Genomic DNA, 18,980 nt, shown 5'->3' with positions numbered 1-18,980 from the left:
CATGATACAATAAAGGAAAATCTCAGAATAAATAGTGAAGGGAAATCTCAGAACATTCTAACTATAAAGGGCAAAAAAGAGCAGAGTGAAATATATTAGGAGATTCTGGGCAAAACTTAGGATGATGAAACTAATGACATTGTTTATCTGAATATACTGAAGAAATTAAGTCAAAGAGCAGAGAACCTTGTGTTCCTCTAACCAAAATTATGATGTAATTAAATTGGTGAGAATGGGTAAAGACATCTACATGTATGTGTTTGGGAATGGGGGTTGTGGGGGCAAGGGGAGGTGGGTGGAGGGGAGTTTAATCCTTGTCTTTAGTGGAAGGTCAATAGATACTGACTAAAACTGAAATAACAAGGATTTAAAATTATAGGCATCCTAACTGTAGAAATAATATATCCATGTTACCTGAAAATACTAAGTTTTATTTCTTCCTTCCAAATCCTTCTGCCATTCATCTTTCTTTTTCCTCCTCTGGCTAAAATATTAAATAAAAGTGGTAACAGCCAAAATCCTCACTTTGTTCTCCATCTGGGGCTTTCAGTATTTCACTATGAACTATGGTATCTGTGGTAAGTTTTTACATACCCTTTATTCAGATTAAGGAAATTTTACTCTATTCTTACTTTAAGAGTTTTAATCATCAACAGATGTTGGATTTCATCAAATTCAGCCTTTTCTGCAGCTATTAATTAGATCATATGGTTTTTTTCCTTTAATCTACTGCTATCATGCCTTACTGTATTTTTGAGTATTAAGCCAATTTGTACTCCTGGAATAAACCCAACTTGAAGAGAATGAAAGGGGAAATAACGGTGAAGAGTATAAAACAGTACTGCTTTTCTTAACCTTATAAAGATTATATGTATAAAACTGAAAAGCCAGATAATGACTTTTAAAAAGCATAACATGAAAAAATCTCCAGGCCCTTTAATTTTTAAATGAAAAACCAAAGGTTCAGGAGTTCCCGTCGTGGCACAGTGGTTAACGAATCCGACTAGGAACCATGAGGTTGCGGGTTCGGTCCCTGCCCTTGCCCAGTGGGTTAACGATCCGGCGTTGCCGTGAGCTGTGGTGTAGGTTGCAGACGAGGCTCGGATCCTGCATTGCTGTGGCTCTGGCGTAGGCCGGCGGCTACATCTCTGATTAGACCCCTAGCCTGGGAACCTCCATATGCCGCGGGAGCAGCCCAAGAAATAGCAATAACAACAACAACAACAACAACAACAACAAAAAAGACAAAAAAAAAATCAAAGGTTCAGAACAACTTTCTGTGTAAAAGATGAGAGGTAGAAAAGACTATTTTGTCATATATGATTACATAAGCATAAAATTCTAGAGGAAAAACAAAAACAACAGAGGTTATACATGGGTTTGGAGTGAGACTGAGACCAAGACTGATTTTCAAAGAGCTTGTGTGTATGTGTTTTAATTTTGAACCAAATAAACGTATTCGTTATTTTTAAAAGTTAAATAAAAAACATAAGCTGACTAAATGACTGTAGGGATTAAAACACAAGGTTCATTTGTAAAATTAAAATCAGCAGATCTGGAGTTCCCGTTCATGGTACAGGGGAAAAGAATCCAACTAGGAACCATGAGGTTGCGGGTTCGATCCCTGGCCTCACTCAGTGGGTTAAGAATCTAGCGTTGCTGTGAGCTGTGGTGTAGGTTGCAGATGCAGCTCAGATCTGATGTTGTTGTGGTGTAGGCTTGCGGCTCTAGCTACAATTAGACCTCCATATGCCGCAGGTGCAGCCCTAAAAAAACAAAACAAAACAAACAAAAAATAATAATAAAATAAAACCAGGAGATCTGTAAAAGTTAAGTCTTTGCATTTCGCCTTTTAGGTAGGACGAAATAATTTGTAAAAAAAAAAAAAAATTAGGATTATGTTTTACTCAAGGTTAACAGCAACAGTGATGGACCCGAATCTTCATTTTCTGACTCCCAGAACATTCACTGCTTAGATGTGTGATGAACATAAAACACATTCAAAGCTTGCTAATGTACTTAAAATACATTTAAAATTTAAATGAGTTTGTTTGCTAACATAATTCATGCAGTCAAAACACTCACCTTGTTCTGAGTGAAGAGGAACAGAAGTTTTGTGACACTCAGTAAATCCAGCATGAGGACTCACATGTTTCAAAGTGTTTTTAGAAGGAATATCATTCTGCATATAGTACATACACACAGTTTAAAAACAAATAAATTTCAAATCATTGTTCTAAGTAGTATAAGAGTATCTGGATTGATTTAGCTTAATGTGCTTTAATCTACCTGAACTCCAAAGGGTATATTACAAATATTTTCTTCAATGTCAATATCAAAAACTACATCAAAATACTCTACTTTATTGTTCATAAATCCATCTGAATGAATTCTTTTTCATAGTAAAGTTCAATAAAAATTGGGGGGGAAAACAGGAAACTGCTGGGATAGTAATAAAACATTTATCAATTCACCTATAAAAGAAAAAATACTATTTTACACTAAAGTTGACACAGCAGTAATAACAGTGGAGGGTTTGGTAGCTTCTTACTGATGTGTATAAGTTTTCGTATAACAAAGATTCAATCACTATCTGTCAAATTTCAATATTTTTCAGATTTGTTTTATCTATGCCTTATATTTTTAGATACTCATCTCTTTACATCCCTCCTTTAATATTTGTTTAAAATGTCCTCCTGGCTTTACTAACCTAATACATGTCTTAAGTTTTTTACAATTTGATTCGATTTGACTTTTTTTTTTTAAGAGACGCACATTTGGCATATGGAAGTTCCCAGGCTAGGGGTCGAGCTGCAGCTATAGCTGCCGGCCTATGCCACAGTTACACCAGATTCAAGCCACATCTGTGGCCTACACCACAGCTCATGGCAATGCCAGATTCTTAATCCACTGAGCGAGGCCAGGGATCAAACTTGAGTCCTCATGGATACTAGTCAGATTCATTTCTGCTGAGCCATGATGGGAACTCCATGATTTGAATTTTTGTATTTAAAACCAGAATTCTTATGAAGTGATAACAGCACATCAACAGATGTTTCCAAATACTGACCTAGTTGCTTAATTTGAATTTACTAACAAAGCATTTCTGTCCTTAACAATTTCTAATCCAACCCTTATTAAATCCTTATTTGTAGAAGGGTTATATTTCGGAGTCACCAAAATGTTTCACTAAATATTCACATTTCAACTATACTTCCTGTATATTTAATATCTAACAGCTAATTCTCTCTCATTTTATTTTTACCTATTCATTTTTCCAGATGAATAAAGGAATTTCATAAAATTAAGGAGGAAGATTCAATACCTTCATCTTGTTTCTTTCCAACTATAAACAGGTAACACTACTACGCAACTTTAAAATTTTCTAAACCTCTACCAACTCTCAGAAATAATGAGTTTAAAATGCTACTGCTATACTTTTTTTTTTTGGTTTTTGTCTTTTTAGGGCCGCACCTGTGGCACATGGACGTTCCCAGGCTAGGAGTCTAATCACAGCTGTTGTTGCTAGCCTACGCCAGAGCCACAGCAATGCGGGGGTCCAAGCCACGTCTGCGACCTACACCACAGCTCCACTGAGCAAGGCCAGGGATCAAACCCAAAACCTCATGGTTCCTAGTCAGATTCGTTTCCGCTGTGCCACAATGGGAACTCCTAAACTATTACTTTCATTAAATTTAACTTAGACATCTCAAGAAAATTGTTTTTCTACCTCTGATGCTTCACATTCTTCACATTACAGCTGATTTATCTAGCCAAGCAAAAAGTGCTAACCTTTTTCTTGTAGTCAAAATGCAACTCTAATTTCCTTTGATTTTAGCTGTTTCTTTTAGGACCAGTTCTAGCTATTTCTTGTTTGCTTTACTTAAGTCCTGTCCTTGACTGATGCAATGACACATCAATTTCATAGAACCATCTTTGATAGAAATTCTAGCATGAGACTGACTGGTGGCCTTCAAGGTATTTGTAAAACTCTATACCTTAAAAGAAAAAAAAAAATGTACATGTGCATTTTCCTGGTAAATGTGTAGTTTTTATTACATTTTTAAAGGGGTATATAAACCACAAACATTCAAGAATTCAAAGTTTCTAACCATTATGAGCTAGAGCTTATTATTCTATTATTATAGTTCTTTTTCTCTAAATTAAGTTGAATTATTCACAAGTGTTAAATTCAAAGCATAGCCACCACTTTTCTTCCTACTCACAGAAACTTGTTACTTCTTGTTTTTACCAGGAAGTTGTCTGCTGCCTTAAAAATTTTCAGCATACTCCTGCTTTAAGTTCATTTAGTAGGTTCATTATTAAAAGGTACACTCTGTGGGGAAACCCTAACATTCACCCTTTCCCACTAGGAAATGTCTATTTACCCTAAATCATTTCCTACATATATCAAGTGCTTCACAATAGCAAAATGATGCCATCAGAGTGTGATGATAAATTCTTTCAATTGCTATTGTAACACCTTGTTAAAGACAAAAGTTCAATGAAATAAAAGTTAGAGACCTAAGTCAAGGTAACTGCTTCTAAGGATTGAGAGAAGCAAAGATATAAAAACAGTATTTAGGAAGCAAAACCACTTAATGTGGCTGTTGACTAGAAAGGAGAAGTAAGACTGCCACTTTGCCCTGGTAAACTAGAACACTGACATTATTTACAGAAGGAGGAAATACAGGAGGAAAAAAATATGTCTGCTGGTCAGAGAGATAATGTTGAATTTGAGGTTCTGACAGGGTGAGTTTGACAATCATATGAGGCCCAGCTAGTTAGTAGCACTAACCTTTTATTTTGGTGCCATGCCAATCCCTAGGTCAGAATCACTCCAAAGATTTACTTTCTCCATATCCATTCCCAGCCCTCAGAGTTCTTCTGGCTAAAAAATCAAGTGCTGATACAGCTAGCAAAAATTTATGCTATTTTTGGCTTTGTAGCTGAGAAATCATATTCTTTTCTCCTGACTCCTTAATAACTTCACAAAATGATTAAGCATTATCTATCTCATGTACTACTCTACCCCAGTTCCTATCAGTCCTAGAGGAAAAAACAAATGCCTTAAAAGTGTCAATGGGAGTACCCTGGTGGCCTAGTAGTTAAGGACTTGGTGTTGTCACTGCTGTGGCTTGGGTTCATAACCTGGCCCGGGAACTTCTATTTGCTGTGGGCAGGGCCAAAAAAAACAAAAAACAAAAACAAAAGTATCAATGAACTGCCCAGATTATTTTTTATCCCTTTAATTAAAAAAAATGTATAATTTATATACGATCAGTCACATAGATCTTATGTGATAAGTTAAAGAAGAGTTTGAGCATTATTTTTCCCCAAATCTAAGTACCTGTATGACTATCCTTTCTGTCAGCCCTCCTGTCCCAAAGAAGCAATAATTTTTCCTCCTAAGATTATCATCTTTGAGCGTCTGACTTGATTCCATATATGTTGTCCTGTTTTTTATTTATTTATTTTTTGCCTTTTTTTTTTTTTTTTTTAAGGGCAGCACCTGCGCCCTATGGAGGTTCCCAGGCTAGGGGTCAAATTGGAGCTGCAGCTGCTGGCCTACACCACAGCCACAGCCACGCATGATCCGAGCCATGTCGCAACCTACACCACTGCTGGATTCTTAACCCACTGAGCAAGGCCAGAGATTGAGCCTGCGTCCTCATGGATGCTAGTCAGATTCGTTAACCACTGGGCCATGATGGGAACCTCTGCTTTTTAAATTATAATTCTAAGTTAGCTCTCCCTCCCTGTAAGAAACTCAAAACAAGAGATACAACTAAAAAAAGCCCTTTGATTTCCCTACTGATTCTTTTCATTCAAATTAAAACATTCATACATCCTTCTTATTTACTAAATAAAGAAAATAATAATTTAATAATTCTGCTACTCATTTAAGCTCTCAAACCATCTTGTTATTATTGAATATAGTGATAGTGATTCCTCTATTCCCCTCCACAATTTTTATTTTGCATCCATGGGTATACTGAAATTGATTCATGTAGGCCACCTATTGCAGTAGTCTAAGATCGCATTCTCCTGTACTTTTCCAAAGCATCAGCAACTACCATAGTCTCCCTTTTTGAAAATTTCCTGCACTGATCTGTGATGGCTGCTTCAGTATGTTGATAACTGCCACTCTATGAGTGTTACTTTATTGTACTTTTTTCCTCCTCAATTTCTAAAAAGTGGGAACATCTGAAGCTCAGGTTAACTCATCACTTTGACCTCTCTACTGTCGATATATATCATTGATCATGTTCTCTCCCTCTCATGCTATAGTCTTGCATTCCTAAATACCATTTATATTCCTACTTTACTGGTTTACTTGTCACTCATTTAATTAACAGAACTTAATCCCCCCTATATTAATTCCCATTCTTTTCAATCATGCCTATTACCACACAGGGTACTATGATCTGGGCCTGGAAGCTTCTTTCTTTATAGTTCTGTGTGTCTACAGCAATATCATGACACCTCTCTCCTGAATTGTGATTGAAACTCCTTTCAAATAAGTCTCCCATATCTATGGTTACTATCATTCATGCTGTGCATTGCTTCTGGATAAGTGGTCCTACAAAGGTTAACAAAAAATCATCAATGGCTTCTTTCCCTGACTCAAAGAAAAATTTCAAATTATTTCACCAGTTACTGAAACACCTATATATCTGGCCCTGTGGCACATATTACAAAATTCAATCTCCCCTACTTTATTCAAACAGCTAAATTACATTCCCAAGTGTCATGTGCAGTTAGATGTGATCACATAATTAAAACCTCTTCCTCTGAATTTCAGAGCAAATAATGTATGCTACTTTCTAAATTCTTTTTAAAGGCTGTACCCGCAGTATATGGAAGTTTCTGTGCCAGGGACTGAATCTGAACTGCGGCTGTAACCTATCCTGCAGCTGTGGTAATACCAGACCTTTTAACCCACTGCATCGGACCGGGACTGAATATGTGCCTCTGCAGCAACCCAAGCTGCTGCAGTCAATGTTCTTAACCCACTGTGTCAACACTGGGAATTCCTGAGGTGTAGTACTTTTGTGCCTGGCTCATAAAACCCTCTTCTGTGCCTCTCTGTGCTCTTCCCCATCTGCTAGTTGGATATAAATGACTGCATGACTTTGGTCGGTGAGAGAGCCATAGGATCGAAGAGCCAATATTACCCTGCATCCCTTAACGTATGGAGAAGAGCCATCCCACTAGCAAGAAATATACTTCTAATCCCCCCTAATTCAGGACGATTTTATAGCCTTATCTCCTACAACTTCCTCAAATGACGAACCTTTTTTTACTAGTCAAACTAACACTACTTTACCATATTCTATATATCCTGTCTCTGCCTCACTACTGTTCATACTGCTACCTAAAATATCCTTTTGTCTATTGAAATGCCTAATTTATCTTTTTTAAAAGATCCTGACTCCTTTATGAATTCTTCTCTGACATCTTCAGCTGCAAATGTTCTCCCTCCTCTAAATAAACATATAGAAAAACAAGACCAAGAGTCTTGTGATAGTTATTTGAGTGCACAGGTTTAGAGTCAAACTTGGGCTCAAATGTTTCTTAGGCACTAATGCCTATATTAGTTTTATTACTAAATCATAAAAGGTATCAATAAATATCTCTAAAATTCTAGGATTCTAGGTACCCAACTATAAAATTAAAACATTTAAAAAATTGCCTTCATTAATAAAAAGTGAATATACTACCCCAATTAGAATGTACATCCCACCTGAATAATTATAAGGACTAAAATAAGAGGCATTGGGCTCTCTTACACCGACACAAATGACTGTATAATTGAGCAACATAACACACTGGGTCTAGATTTTAATAAAAGGATATTAGCATATAGGAAAAAGTGTTATAAGAGATTTTATTAAGCTTAATTCCAAATTATAAAAAGTTGTATTTATTAAAAGTTATGAAAGTCCATAAAACACTTCATTTACATGTAAAACCCACTGCAGTTAAAATCTGTTGCAGAAAAATCCCATACGGGATGTAGGTATATCATGTCTACATTTTAAGAATTATAAGACCAACTCTGGCAGAGCTTTGTCAGATTCTTTTTTCTACGTATTACTTTTTCTCATTCATTTCTTCTTTCCTTCTTTTTCATCATCATGTGTCAGCTAAGGCTACCTAAATGCATTCAACCTATTTATTTAGTTCTCTCCTTCTCTGTAAGGCGTTATATAAAATGGAAAAATTCAGATCTTTAAAAGTATGCCACAGAATTACAATGGTTAGAAAATATCATGCAAATCGCAGTCTAATGCTAAGTTCATTTACCTACTTCCTCCATCTACAGGTATATGTATATTTTAAGTTAACTTTCTGATTCCCACAAGTACTAAACAGACTTTACCTGATATTTAGGCATCTTAGAATACTCCATAATCGTATTTCTCACATCATTCCGCTGATCCTATTGGAGTTCAGAAATACAAACTTCAGGTAAATATGGAAAAAAAGTGACCTCATAGAATTATCACATCTCAATTTTCACAAAGTCAACAACTAAATCCTTAATTAACAAAATCTAGTTAGACGTTAAGTTATTCACTTTACTACAATACTTCAATCAAAATATGCCATTAAAAATAAAATGTTACTATTTATAAAATAAAAATGCACTTAAATCTACCTTTCTGATGTAGAGTGATAGTAATATGTCCTGACAACAATTACACAATTAACTATGGGTTATATGAGAAACAGTCATTGACAGAATCTTATGGAATTCCCACTGTGGTGCAATGTGATCAGGGGCATCTCTGCCACTGCAGCTTGGATCTGATCCCTGGCCCAGGAACTCCTATATCATGGGGTGGCCAAAAACGAAAAAAGGAAGAAAAAAAAAAGATAAAAACTTATGTCATTATCATTTCCTTGGCTTTAGTTTTAGGACAAACTCTATTTCCATTGTATGTTACTTGATCACTTCCCCAACTTAAGTTCTTAGGGTACGAGAAGCTCAGCACTTTTCAAGATCCTCTTAATTATCTTGATGTATTATGTTATTACCCTTTAGGCTCAAAATAGTCATGGGTGATTTATAAAAGCAATAGTTAAGAAATAAAAATTAATTTTCAGCCAGGAACATAACTTTTTGGTAGTTGTTCTATACACTTTAAAAGTCATTTAACTAACATTTATTAAACATCTTACGTTTGCATGCCATACTGTAGTTACTGGCATATTTAGCTTTTTATAGATAGACCACAGGGTCCTTGAGAACCAGTGTAACATTCCAGAGAACTCTGGGGCCTAGGTAAGATTTGAGCTCAATGAGTATTTAATCAGTGGAAACCATACAGGAAGAAGCATTTTTTCAAAAAGAGAAATGTTAAATAGGTGATGTTTTCATTTTAGTTAATAAAGAATGTAAGCTATTTGTACAGTTTTTTTTAATATTCCTCAACTACTTCTTTTATTTAGGATCATCATGTTGACAATGGTCTCTGCTAAAACTATATTTTTACAGAAAAATATGTTTAATTCTATTTTGAACTAAACCCCAAAGTAGCGAGATAAATCGAACAGCTATAAAGATTTACTTACAGATAATATTTCTTTTATCTTGTTTGGTGTTTCTTTAAACCTCTGTAAATCCATGCTATCTCTGTGTCCTTTAAAAAGGAAAAAAAAGATTACAAGAAAAAAATATTGTTTTTTTTTAATCAAAATAATGTCATTGCCTAGTCTATTCAAACAATTGCTTTATGTTGTTTTATAAATAGCTTTGACAGCTTTTCAGTTTCCTGTAGCTCTTTTAATAAATATAGAAAATATCAGTCAAAAAGCTGGAAAAGATGAATAGTTCAATTTACAGTAACAGGATCCTAAAAGAATCCAATATGTGATATGAAATGAATTGCTTGAAATTTAAAAGGAAAAAGGGGAGCAATGACTTTTACTCTAAATAAAACAACATAAGAGCATTTTACATATGTAATATATACTTATGATAACATAATATATTCACATAATATATGTGTGTCATATATATAGATATCTATATATATCCATCCCCATGTCAATATAAAAACAGACTAAAAATGTGTTTTCTGCCACACCCTCAGCATGTGGAAGTTCCCAGGCCAGGGATCGAACTTGTCCCCAGAGATGCAGCTTGCACCACAGCTGCGGCAATCCCAGATCCCTAATCTGCTGCACCAGAAGGGAACTTCCTAAAATGTGTTCTTTAAAAAACAAGCTAGGGTAAATTTTATGTAGGAAAATGTCTCTAAAAACCCACAGTGAACTCACACAGTCTATCAGTAGAGATTGGCATGCTCAGTATCTTTGTGATTTATGGGGCTGGCCCTAATGTGGAGATTTTACACAGACATAACATAATCTTTGAACCATCTCTGCATATGTGATAGGTAAATTCCTAAGCTGGGAAGGCTCATACAGTGTTAAAGATAAGATTAGGAAGCCACCTGATGGAAAAATTCAAGAGACAAAAGGCCTTCTTCAAACCTTGGAGTATTCTGGTTATGTCCACAAACAACCCATGATGTTTTCTAAAAATTTGTTGTTAAAATCTTTAATCTTTAATAATCTAAGAAGAAGGCTATTAGAACACTCTATTCTCCCAGAAATTTGAGATTCAGCTAGCTCTGTGAAGCATTACTTCTTCAGCTTTTCCTTCCATGTGACATCATGTCATTGTTTTCTCTTGCCTTCACTGACAAGCTTTTAAGATTCGCCTCCCCCAGGCACCCTCTTTACATCCTCTCCTTCCATTTATACTTTATTTCACTATAATCTGGCTTCTCTCTCTCCCACTTTTTTTTTAGGGCCGTACCATGGCATATGGAGGTTCCCAGGCTAGGGGTCTAATCAGAGCTACAGTGGCCGGTCTACGCTACAGCAACACCAGATTCGAGCTGTGTCAGTGATCTACACCACAGTTATTCCAATGCCAGATCCTTAACCCACTGAGCAAGGTCAGGGATTGAACCCGCAATGTCATGGTTCCTAGTCGGATTTGTTTCCACTGAGCCATGATGGGAACTCCTCACTCCCACTTTCTTTACTGAAACAATTTTCACCAACGTTACTATTATCATTGCCAAAATAAATATATCTTCAGTCCTTATTTCACTTGAGCTGAGGTATAAGAATGAATCATTTCTTTCTGAAATGCTCTCCCCTCTGGGTATATAACTGGGACAACCATAAGTACTCATTTTCCAAATAGTCGCGGCTTTCTCTACAGTCTTAATGTAAACACTGGCAGTGTACCCTTTCACTCTCAAAAGTGTACTGGTATAGATGAAAAGCTATGTGGTAAGCCTATTTATAAAACACTGCTCTTTTCCAGTTACTTCTAGTCTCCCCTTTACCTTTGTATTGTAAAACTTACAGATTGCTCAAGTTCTTTCAACAAAAAGTTGATCAAATTCAAGAGACTATCCTCAAATTCAAAAGTCAGAGTTCATATAAGTTTTCTTTCTTTCTTTCTTTTGTCTTTTTGTCATTTCTGCGGCAATTCCCGTGGCATATGGAGGTTCCCAGGCTAGGGTCCAATCAGAGCTGTAGCCACCGGCCTACGCCAGAGCCACAGCAACGTGGGATCTGAGCCGCATGTGCAACCCACACCACAGCTCACGGCAATGCTGGATCCCCAACCCACTCAGCAAGGCCAGGGATCGAACCCGCAACCTCATGGTTCACAGTCGGATTCGTTAACCACTGAGACACGACAGGAACTCCAAGTTTTCTATACAATTGTACTTACAGCACTGAAGACGTATATGCTAATATATCTGTAACAGCCCAATTCAACTCATTTCCTCCACTTCTAATTCCTTAAAAAAATTTTAGAACTATACTCTATGAAAAGGTAGTCCACTTGTCACACAAGTACAAGGTTTTATTAATTAGCTATTTGTTTTTATTTCTAAGGTGCTAACTATAATTAAAAAGAAAATAATATTGATATACAAATATCAGTTTGCCAAACTTACCTACAAATGCTCCAAATTCTATATTATCTCCTTCTGCAGCTTTAAAACAAACAGCTTCTCGATCTTTGGTTACAGTTTCTAAGTGGCTTTTGCAACTTGGCTGAGATGGTGTACTAACAAAAAATTTGGTCGGTGGGGATGATAGATGTGGTATGCTATTAGATGAACTGCCTAATTTTTGATTTTTACTAAACATTTTTATGGTTTCTACTCCATGTAGTCTCTGTCGTAGTTCTGGAGGAGAGACAGTACTTGGGAATAAGGCACTGCAAGAGGAACCAGCCTCTGGAAAACTGAATTCTTTTCTCTGGGGTATTACAGGTAAATCCTGACCAAATATATTACATTGGGGATCTTTTTCATCTTTCATAAAAATATTACAAAGAAATGGATTATTACTTTCAAGACCACTTTGCGGAAGAGAGGAGCTAAGTGTATTTACAACACTGTGCTTTTTCCATACAGAAGGTCTTATGGGACCATCATCAATAAGGTTTTGAGCTAAATGTTTAGAAACGCTCAATTCTCGTGTAATTTCATTGTGAACTTTGCTAGCTTCTGAAGCTTTCTGGGCAGTAAGTGTTTTTAAGGTATCTACGGTCAGGGCTGAAAGATCTTGCAAATGGCCAATTTGAGAATCTAATGACTGTAACGATCTTTTGATATAGTTGACACGATCTCCAACTTCTTTAATCTGAATGCACATCTGCTCCACTCTGTAAGGGAAACAGACTTTTTACAAATGTTAAAATTAATGGTTTAGAAATTCCTTTTGTAATCTCAATAAACAATAATGGTAAAAAGAAATTTTTCATGCATTCAAAGATGTAAAAATACAAGATTTCAAAACACATTTTTGTGCCATAGGCGACTTTTTCCTACACCAGACTAACACGAAAATGTATATTCAGCTACATATACATAGAATTACTATTACTATTATTGTAACTATACAAACACCATATACTTTTAGAACGTAGCAAAGCTGATGGAAAGAAACAAATATTTTTATTTTTATTTATTTATTTTTGTCTTTTCTAGCACTGCACTGGCAGCATGTGGAGGCTCCCAGGCTAGAGGTCTAACCGGAGCTGTAGCCATCGGCCTATGCCACAGCGACAGCAACTCAGGATCCGAGCCACATCTGCGACCTACACCACAGCTCATGGCAACGCCAGATCCTTAACCCACTGAGCAAGGCCAGGGATTGAACACGCAACCTCATGGTTCCTAGTCAGATTCGTTTCCGCTGCGCCACAACGGGAACTCCCCAAGAAACAAATATTTTTAAATAATTAATATAACTTTTTCTCCACCAACTAGTAAAAAACATTAACCCTTTTCTGCCCTCTGTAATAAAGGTCAAAAGATAACAAGAGACTGACGTACTGACTTAACATGAAGTATTAGAACAACTGAACTATTATGTAAACCATGATTAAACTTACATGTGTGACAAACATAAACTAAATAATGACAACATACAGGAAACATAACTAATCAAACCCACTCTGACACAAAATCAATTATAATTAAAGAGCTCCTGAACCTTTCAAAAGTGACACGAATTCTCTCTTCGCTACCAGAATGGAATTTGTCATCTTTTTCATTAAAATACATCTCAACACACTGCTCTTCAAAATCATGAAGTTTCTTTTGATCTTCTTCTGTTAAAAAAAGTTCTAAGGTGGGAAAAGAAAAGAAAAAAAAACACTGAATACATAAAGATAAGCTCATTAGCTCATGAATCTTATGAATTATTTAGAGTACATCAACTACAATTTTTTGTTCTCTTTTTGTATGTGTGTGTTTCTAAAACTCTAGACAGGTATTTCTACTTTTTGCTTTACTCACAGTGTATGTCAGGAGAATGGTTTCAGATACTTCCTCCTTTTCTAATTTCCTTTTCCTATAAAATACCCTTTACCATCATCTGTCTCTCACACCTCTCCCTCACATATCCAGATAGAGGGATTTAAGAACTGATTTGGGAGAGCAGAAAGCCACTGTAAAAAAAAAATTTTAGGGCTGAGGATGTGGCATATGGAAATTCCTAGGCTGGGGTCAAATCGGAGCTACAGCTGCCGGTCTAAGCCACAGGCAGAGCAACAGGGGATTCAAGCCTCATCTGCGACCTATGCCACAGCTTACGGCAATCAGATCCTTAACCCCCTGAGCCATGCCAAGGATCAAACCTGCACTCTCCTGTTGTTCTTAAACCACTGAGCCACCACAGGAACTCCCCACTATAAAATTTTAAGCAGAGCTTGATTAGTCTCATGTAGTGTACAGAATATGCTAAATAAAAGTGTTACTGTTTATACAGCAGTCAAAATGGTTTGTAGAATAGCAAGTATTATGGTTTAAATTAGCATTTTTTTTTTCTTCTTTGGCCAATTTGGTGCATATGGAGTTGCCGGGTCAGGAATCAAATCTGAACTAGAGTTACAACTTATGCCACAGCTGTGGCAACACCAGATTCTTAACCCAGTGCAATGGGCCAGTGATTGAACCCGTGTTCCTGCCAGTACAGAGACACCATGGATCCCACTGCGTCATAGCAGGAACTACTCATTTTAATAAAACCAAATTGAGATGCCACGCCAAAAAAGAAGTAAAATACTAAATTTACTTTTATAGATACCACATTGCACTTAAAATTCTTTTATGTTTAGGCAAACTGAACAAAAGCCTTTACAGTAACATTAACCAATTAAGTCTTCTGAATAAAATTAATACTTAGCTTTTAGTGTAATACTGACATACTGACAAGTGATTAAAAACATTTGCCTTAATATATTTTACTTACTTGGCCCATCTGAAGTCTTATCTTTTTTCCTTCTTTTACATATGCAGCAAAACAGAGAAACTATATGGCTGAGAATGATAAGTGGTGGAGGCAAAACTGGTTTCTCATGATAAGCCATAATAAAATGATAACGTTGGTATTTCCATACAATATTAGAAATTGCCTTCACTTGTAAATATACATTGCTTGAATAACAAAGAATAAAAATAAAACAAACTTAGCTTACAATATTTTAAAATTTTAAATTCTGAAGATTGTAATTCTGTTCTAAACAAGAGTTCAAAACGAGTACTCCACTATAATCAACACTAAAAGGCAAATGAGAACCTGAAAAAAACACATCCAACAAATATAAGGCAAAGTTTGATATTGTTAAGGGTCTTAATTACAAACTCCTGGAAAAAAAGGTAGAAAATATGATTTTAGGTTTTTAAAATTATATGCAACGACAAAAACAAGAAAATATTCAATCTGTGTAGTAACAAAAGTGCATATAAAAACAAGACCCTTTTATGTACTATCAAATTAGCAACATTAAAAAAGATAACACCTACTATTAGCAGAGATTTGAGGACAAGAGTCTATTTTGACTTAAATGCAAGAAGTCTGAAAAATACATACACTGAATCCTTCTACCTTTAGGAAAACACTCTAAGGAGACATGTAAGCATTGATCAAAATTTAACCACACTGTGGCTTTGGGGAACAGAAAATTATAAACAACTGAACTGAGAAATGTAATATATTGGTTTAAAAATTATGGTCTATATCATGGAATACTAGGTAGCCATTTATTAATGTACGATAATTTTTATGTTTTGCTTAGTTAAAGAGTACACAAAATATAAAAATATTTCTGAAAAGAAAAAACAGTTCATACATTTTCATAAAAGGTAAAAAGACGTACACCAAAATACTAAGAATGGGATCACTGAAGAAATTTGTTTGCTCTTCTGTTTTGCATACTGAACAGTATATACATTTTAGTGTTTTGTATTCCAACCAAGTAATAAACCTCAAGTAAAGACTAAATTTATGAAACAACTGCATTTTGTAAAATGAAGTCTCAAATTTAGAACCAATCTGATTTTGAAAAAGCATGCCTTACTTGTAATTTTCAAAAATAATTTTTAGTAGTTTCAGCCTCAATAAAATGTATTTTAAACTTTGTAAAATTCCTTCAAAAAGATACTATATATTAAATGATCTCGTTACAATATGCAAATGAATAATGCTTACTTGAAAAATGCAATGAGAAGATTGACCATAATGATATACTGTACAAAGAGGTAGACTGCTTGAAGAAATGGAGTCAACCATGTCCCAGGACCACAGATTTCACGAATAGATGAATCATTTGCACAAACTTTAGAAAGAAAAAAAAAAAATTAAAATACATTAATTTACCAGTTACTGCTTCTAATCAGGATATGTGTATGTTTGCTTAAGTTTTCATCATGTACAAATCTCTTCCACAGATTCTAGCAAAAGCTTCTGGGCAGGCAGCCATATAAACACCAACTTAAAAGTATTCCAACAAAGAAGAATATTGTGAGGGAAGGTTACTATCCCACTACTCTACTCCATACAAGGAAGTATATTTCTGTATTATGTCTACCCTTCAAGGGTGGTTTAGCCAGAAGAGTATCAAGAATAAAATTCCCAGATTCAGCCACACATTTCTATAAGAAAAATAACTGAACCATAAAAGAGTATGATAAACTCACAGTGAATTCACAAACATGAAGATTACTGAGTTTAGCTTATTATGTCATAAAAGAGGGCTGAAGGAGTGGTTAGTGTCTCTCGGAGTTCTCATCATGACTCAGCAGAAATGAATCTGACTAGCATCCATGAGGACGCAGGTTCGATCCCTGGCCTCACTCAGTGGGTTAAGGATCTGGCATTGCCATGAGCTGAGGTGTAGGTTGCAGATGCGGCTCGGACCCTGCTGCTGTGGCTGTAGCGTAGGCCAGCGGTTACAGCTCTGATTTGACCCCTAGCCTGGGAACCTCCATATGCCACGGGTGCGGCCCTAAAAACACACACACACAAAGAAGTGTCTCTCAAATATAAGATTTGAATTCCTTGCTTTTCATAACTTCCACCTGGAATGTTTCTGAAGCCAGACCATGGCTGAATCAAGCGAGAGATTTAATACCCTCCCAAGTTATGAAAAAGTAAAATCAATTCAAGTAGGGCAAGGATTAGAATTAGCAACAAGTTTCATAAAAATATTTAATACACTTAGCATTTAGTGTTCTTCTAAGTATTTAAAAATATATACACCACTGAAATTCTCATCATGGCTACATCATTCCTTTCAAATAAATGACTTTATGGGCAAATTAATGCATAAGGTTCTTTCACTCTTTTTTTTTTGTCTTTTGTCTTTTTTGTTGTTGTTGCTGTTGCTATTTCTTGGGCCGCTCCCGCGGCATATGGAGGTTCCCAGGCTAGGGGTTGAATCGGAGCTGTAGCTGCCAGCCTACGCCAGGGCCACAGCAACGCGGGATCCGAGCCACGTCTGCAACCTACACCACAGCTCACAGCAACGCCGGATCGTTAACCCACTGAGCAAGGGCAGGGACCGAACCCGCAACCTCATGGTTCCTAGTCGGATTCGTTAACCACTGCGCCACGACGGGAACTCCTCTTTCACTCTTAAAAAGCTTTATGACTCTATTTCCATTCTATTCAGATTAGTTTGATGAAGCAAATACCCAAGAAAGACAATGTAGGAGACCAAAAAACTGTACCCAATGCAATATAAGTAGAGCCACATGATTTTAGAGCAGAAAATAAAAACCTGGAAATGACACTGAACAGGAAGCCATTAAACATGAAATTTTCCCAGTCTGATAAAACCTATTTTAACCAACATCTGATAACTGATGACTACTACGTGACCATACCTTGACCTAATCACTCATAAATAGGTAGGTAAGGAGCAACACAGGAATGGAGTAAGGAAGGAGTAAAGTAAGATGGGAGAGAAAGAGCAAGAGAGAACTAACAAATATTCTATAACTCAAATATGGAGGTCAAGAGAAGAACTTCCCTGAAAGGTGGCAGTATCACCTATGCTCCCAAGTTATCCAGCCTCTTTAAGCAAAATAGAAACATCTTTATCACCTTATGCAGAGAACGTATTCAGAGCTGAATTTTACAATTCAAGGGTATATACAATGCAACTAATCAATGTAATTCCAGCACCCTTGCCCTGTTTCAGAGAGAGGCAGACTGAAGCCAATTTAAGCTAATGAGATGAAAAAAGAGGTTCAACAGGGGCCATCTGGAAAAGGGACTTTTTCCGCTGAAGAGAACTATGGAAAACAGTGTTTTCTCTGGTTGCTAGTGGCAGAGTCTTACAAATGTAAAGGAAAACCTTTATGAGTCAGACACTAATTACAGACCAGAGGGATGAAAAAGAATAGGTGTCCTTAGCTATGAATTAACCTATCTCAAAACCACTCTGCCTTTGAACTTTCCACTTAATTGTGTAAGCCAGTTTCATTATTTCATTATTTTCTGCTAAATAATCTCTAATATACTCTTTTCAATTAATTTTTGTTCTGCTTCTTCTGGTATTAACAAATGTGGTGTTAGGTTGACAATTGGTGAAAATATGTAATGTAACTATAATGCAATTCTAACTTTAAAACATAAAAAAAGAAGTGTGTACACATAAATCCTTACCATCAATTTCATATGCATAAACTTCACCGAAAATCATCCAGTATGGATGAAAAACTATATCTTTAGCAAGAGTCCAAGATGGTGCTTCGTGAGGATAAAGTATTGCCTTTCTAGGAACACCAAAACTAAGTAATACAAGAGCCATAATCACTACAATGTAGAACATATTGGCCACCTGTTAAAAAATAAACACTGTTAAAATACATGGAAATTTAAACACAATTTTTCATCTTAAAAAAGTTTCTAGTGTTCTAATAGATAAGCTGAATTTTGGGGTTTCTTTTTATTCCTAGTATGAGCATTCAGGAAATCTCATCACTACATAAACCTTAACATCAAGGAAATTATGTAAAATTTGATCTATGACATCATGCAAGTCATAGGCACCTTCTACATAATGAACAGGCTCAAACCACAGTCTTCCTATCTCAAGTACATGAAGATTTTAAAGAGGTACAGACATGACAGATTCA

General features: G+C 35.9%; 1 protein-coding gene across 4 annotated transcripts in view; it reads right to left on the bottom strand.

Annotated features, from left to right (window-relative positions):
* Positions 1–18,980, bottom strand: part of TRPM7 (transient receptor potential cation channel subfamily M member 7) — a 103,854-nt gene that overhangs the window by 20,502 nt on the left and 64,372 nt on the right. For all 4 annotated transcript variants that reach the window (XR_007133090.1, XM_047766365.1, XM_047766363.1 and 1 more), the window contains exons 22-29: positions 18,508–18,682; positions 16,048–16,174; positions 14,809–14,993; positions 13,549–13,681; positions 12,000–12,715; positions 9,583–9,650; positions 8,387–8,446; positions 2,086–2,182 (exon numbers count right to left, since the gene is read on the bottom strand). Coding sequence is in view for 3 of the 4 variants with exons in the window: in XM_047766365.1 (XP_047622321.1) it covers positions 2,086–2,182; positions 8,387–8,446; positions 9,583–9,650; positions 12,000–12,715; positions 13,549–13,681; positions 14,809–14,993; positions 16,048–16,174; positions 18,508–18,682 (1,561 nt within the window). In the remaining variant the exon portion in view is untranslated. The remainder of the gene's footprint in view (positions 1–2,085; positions 2,183–8,386; positions 8,447–9,582; positions 9,651–11,999; positions 12,716–13,548; positions 13,682–14,808; positions 14,994–16,047; positions 16,175–18,507; positions 18,683–18,980) is intronic.

The sequence above is a fragment of the Phacochoerus africanus genome, chromosome 2, assembly GCF_016906955.1.
Source record: "Phacochoerus africanus isolate WHEZ1 chromosome 2, ROS_Pafr_v1, whole genome shotgun sequence".
In the NCBI taxonomy this organism is placed as follows: Eukaryota; Metazoa; Chordata; class Mammalia; order Artiodactyla; family Suidae; genus Phacochoerus; species Phacochoerus africanus.
The sequence above is the reverse complement of the archived record's forward strand: the minus strand, read 5'-3'. Positions and strand labels throughout refer to the sequence as shown.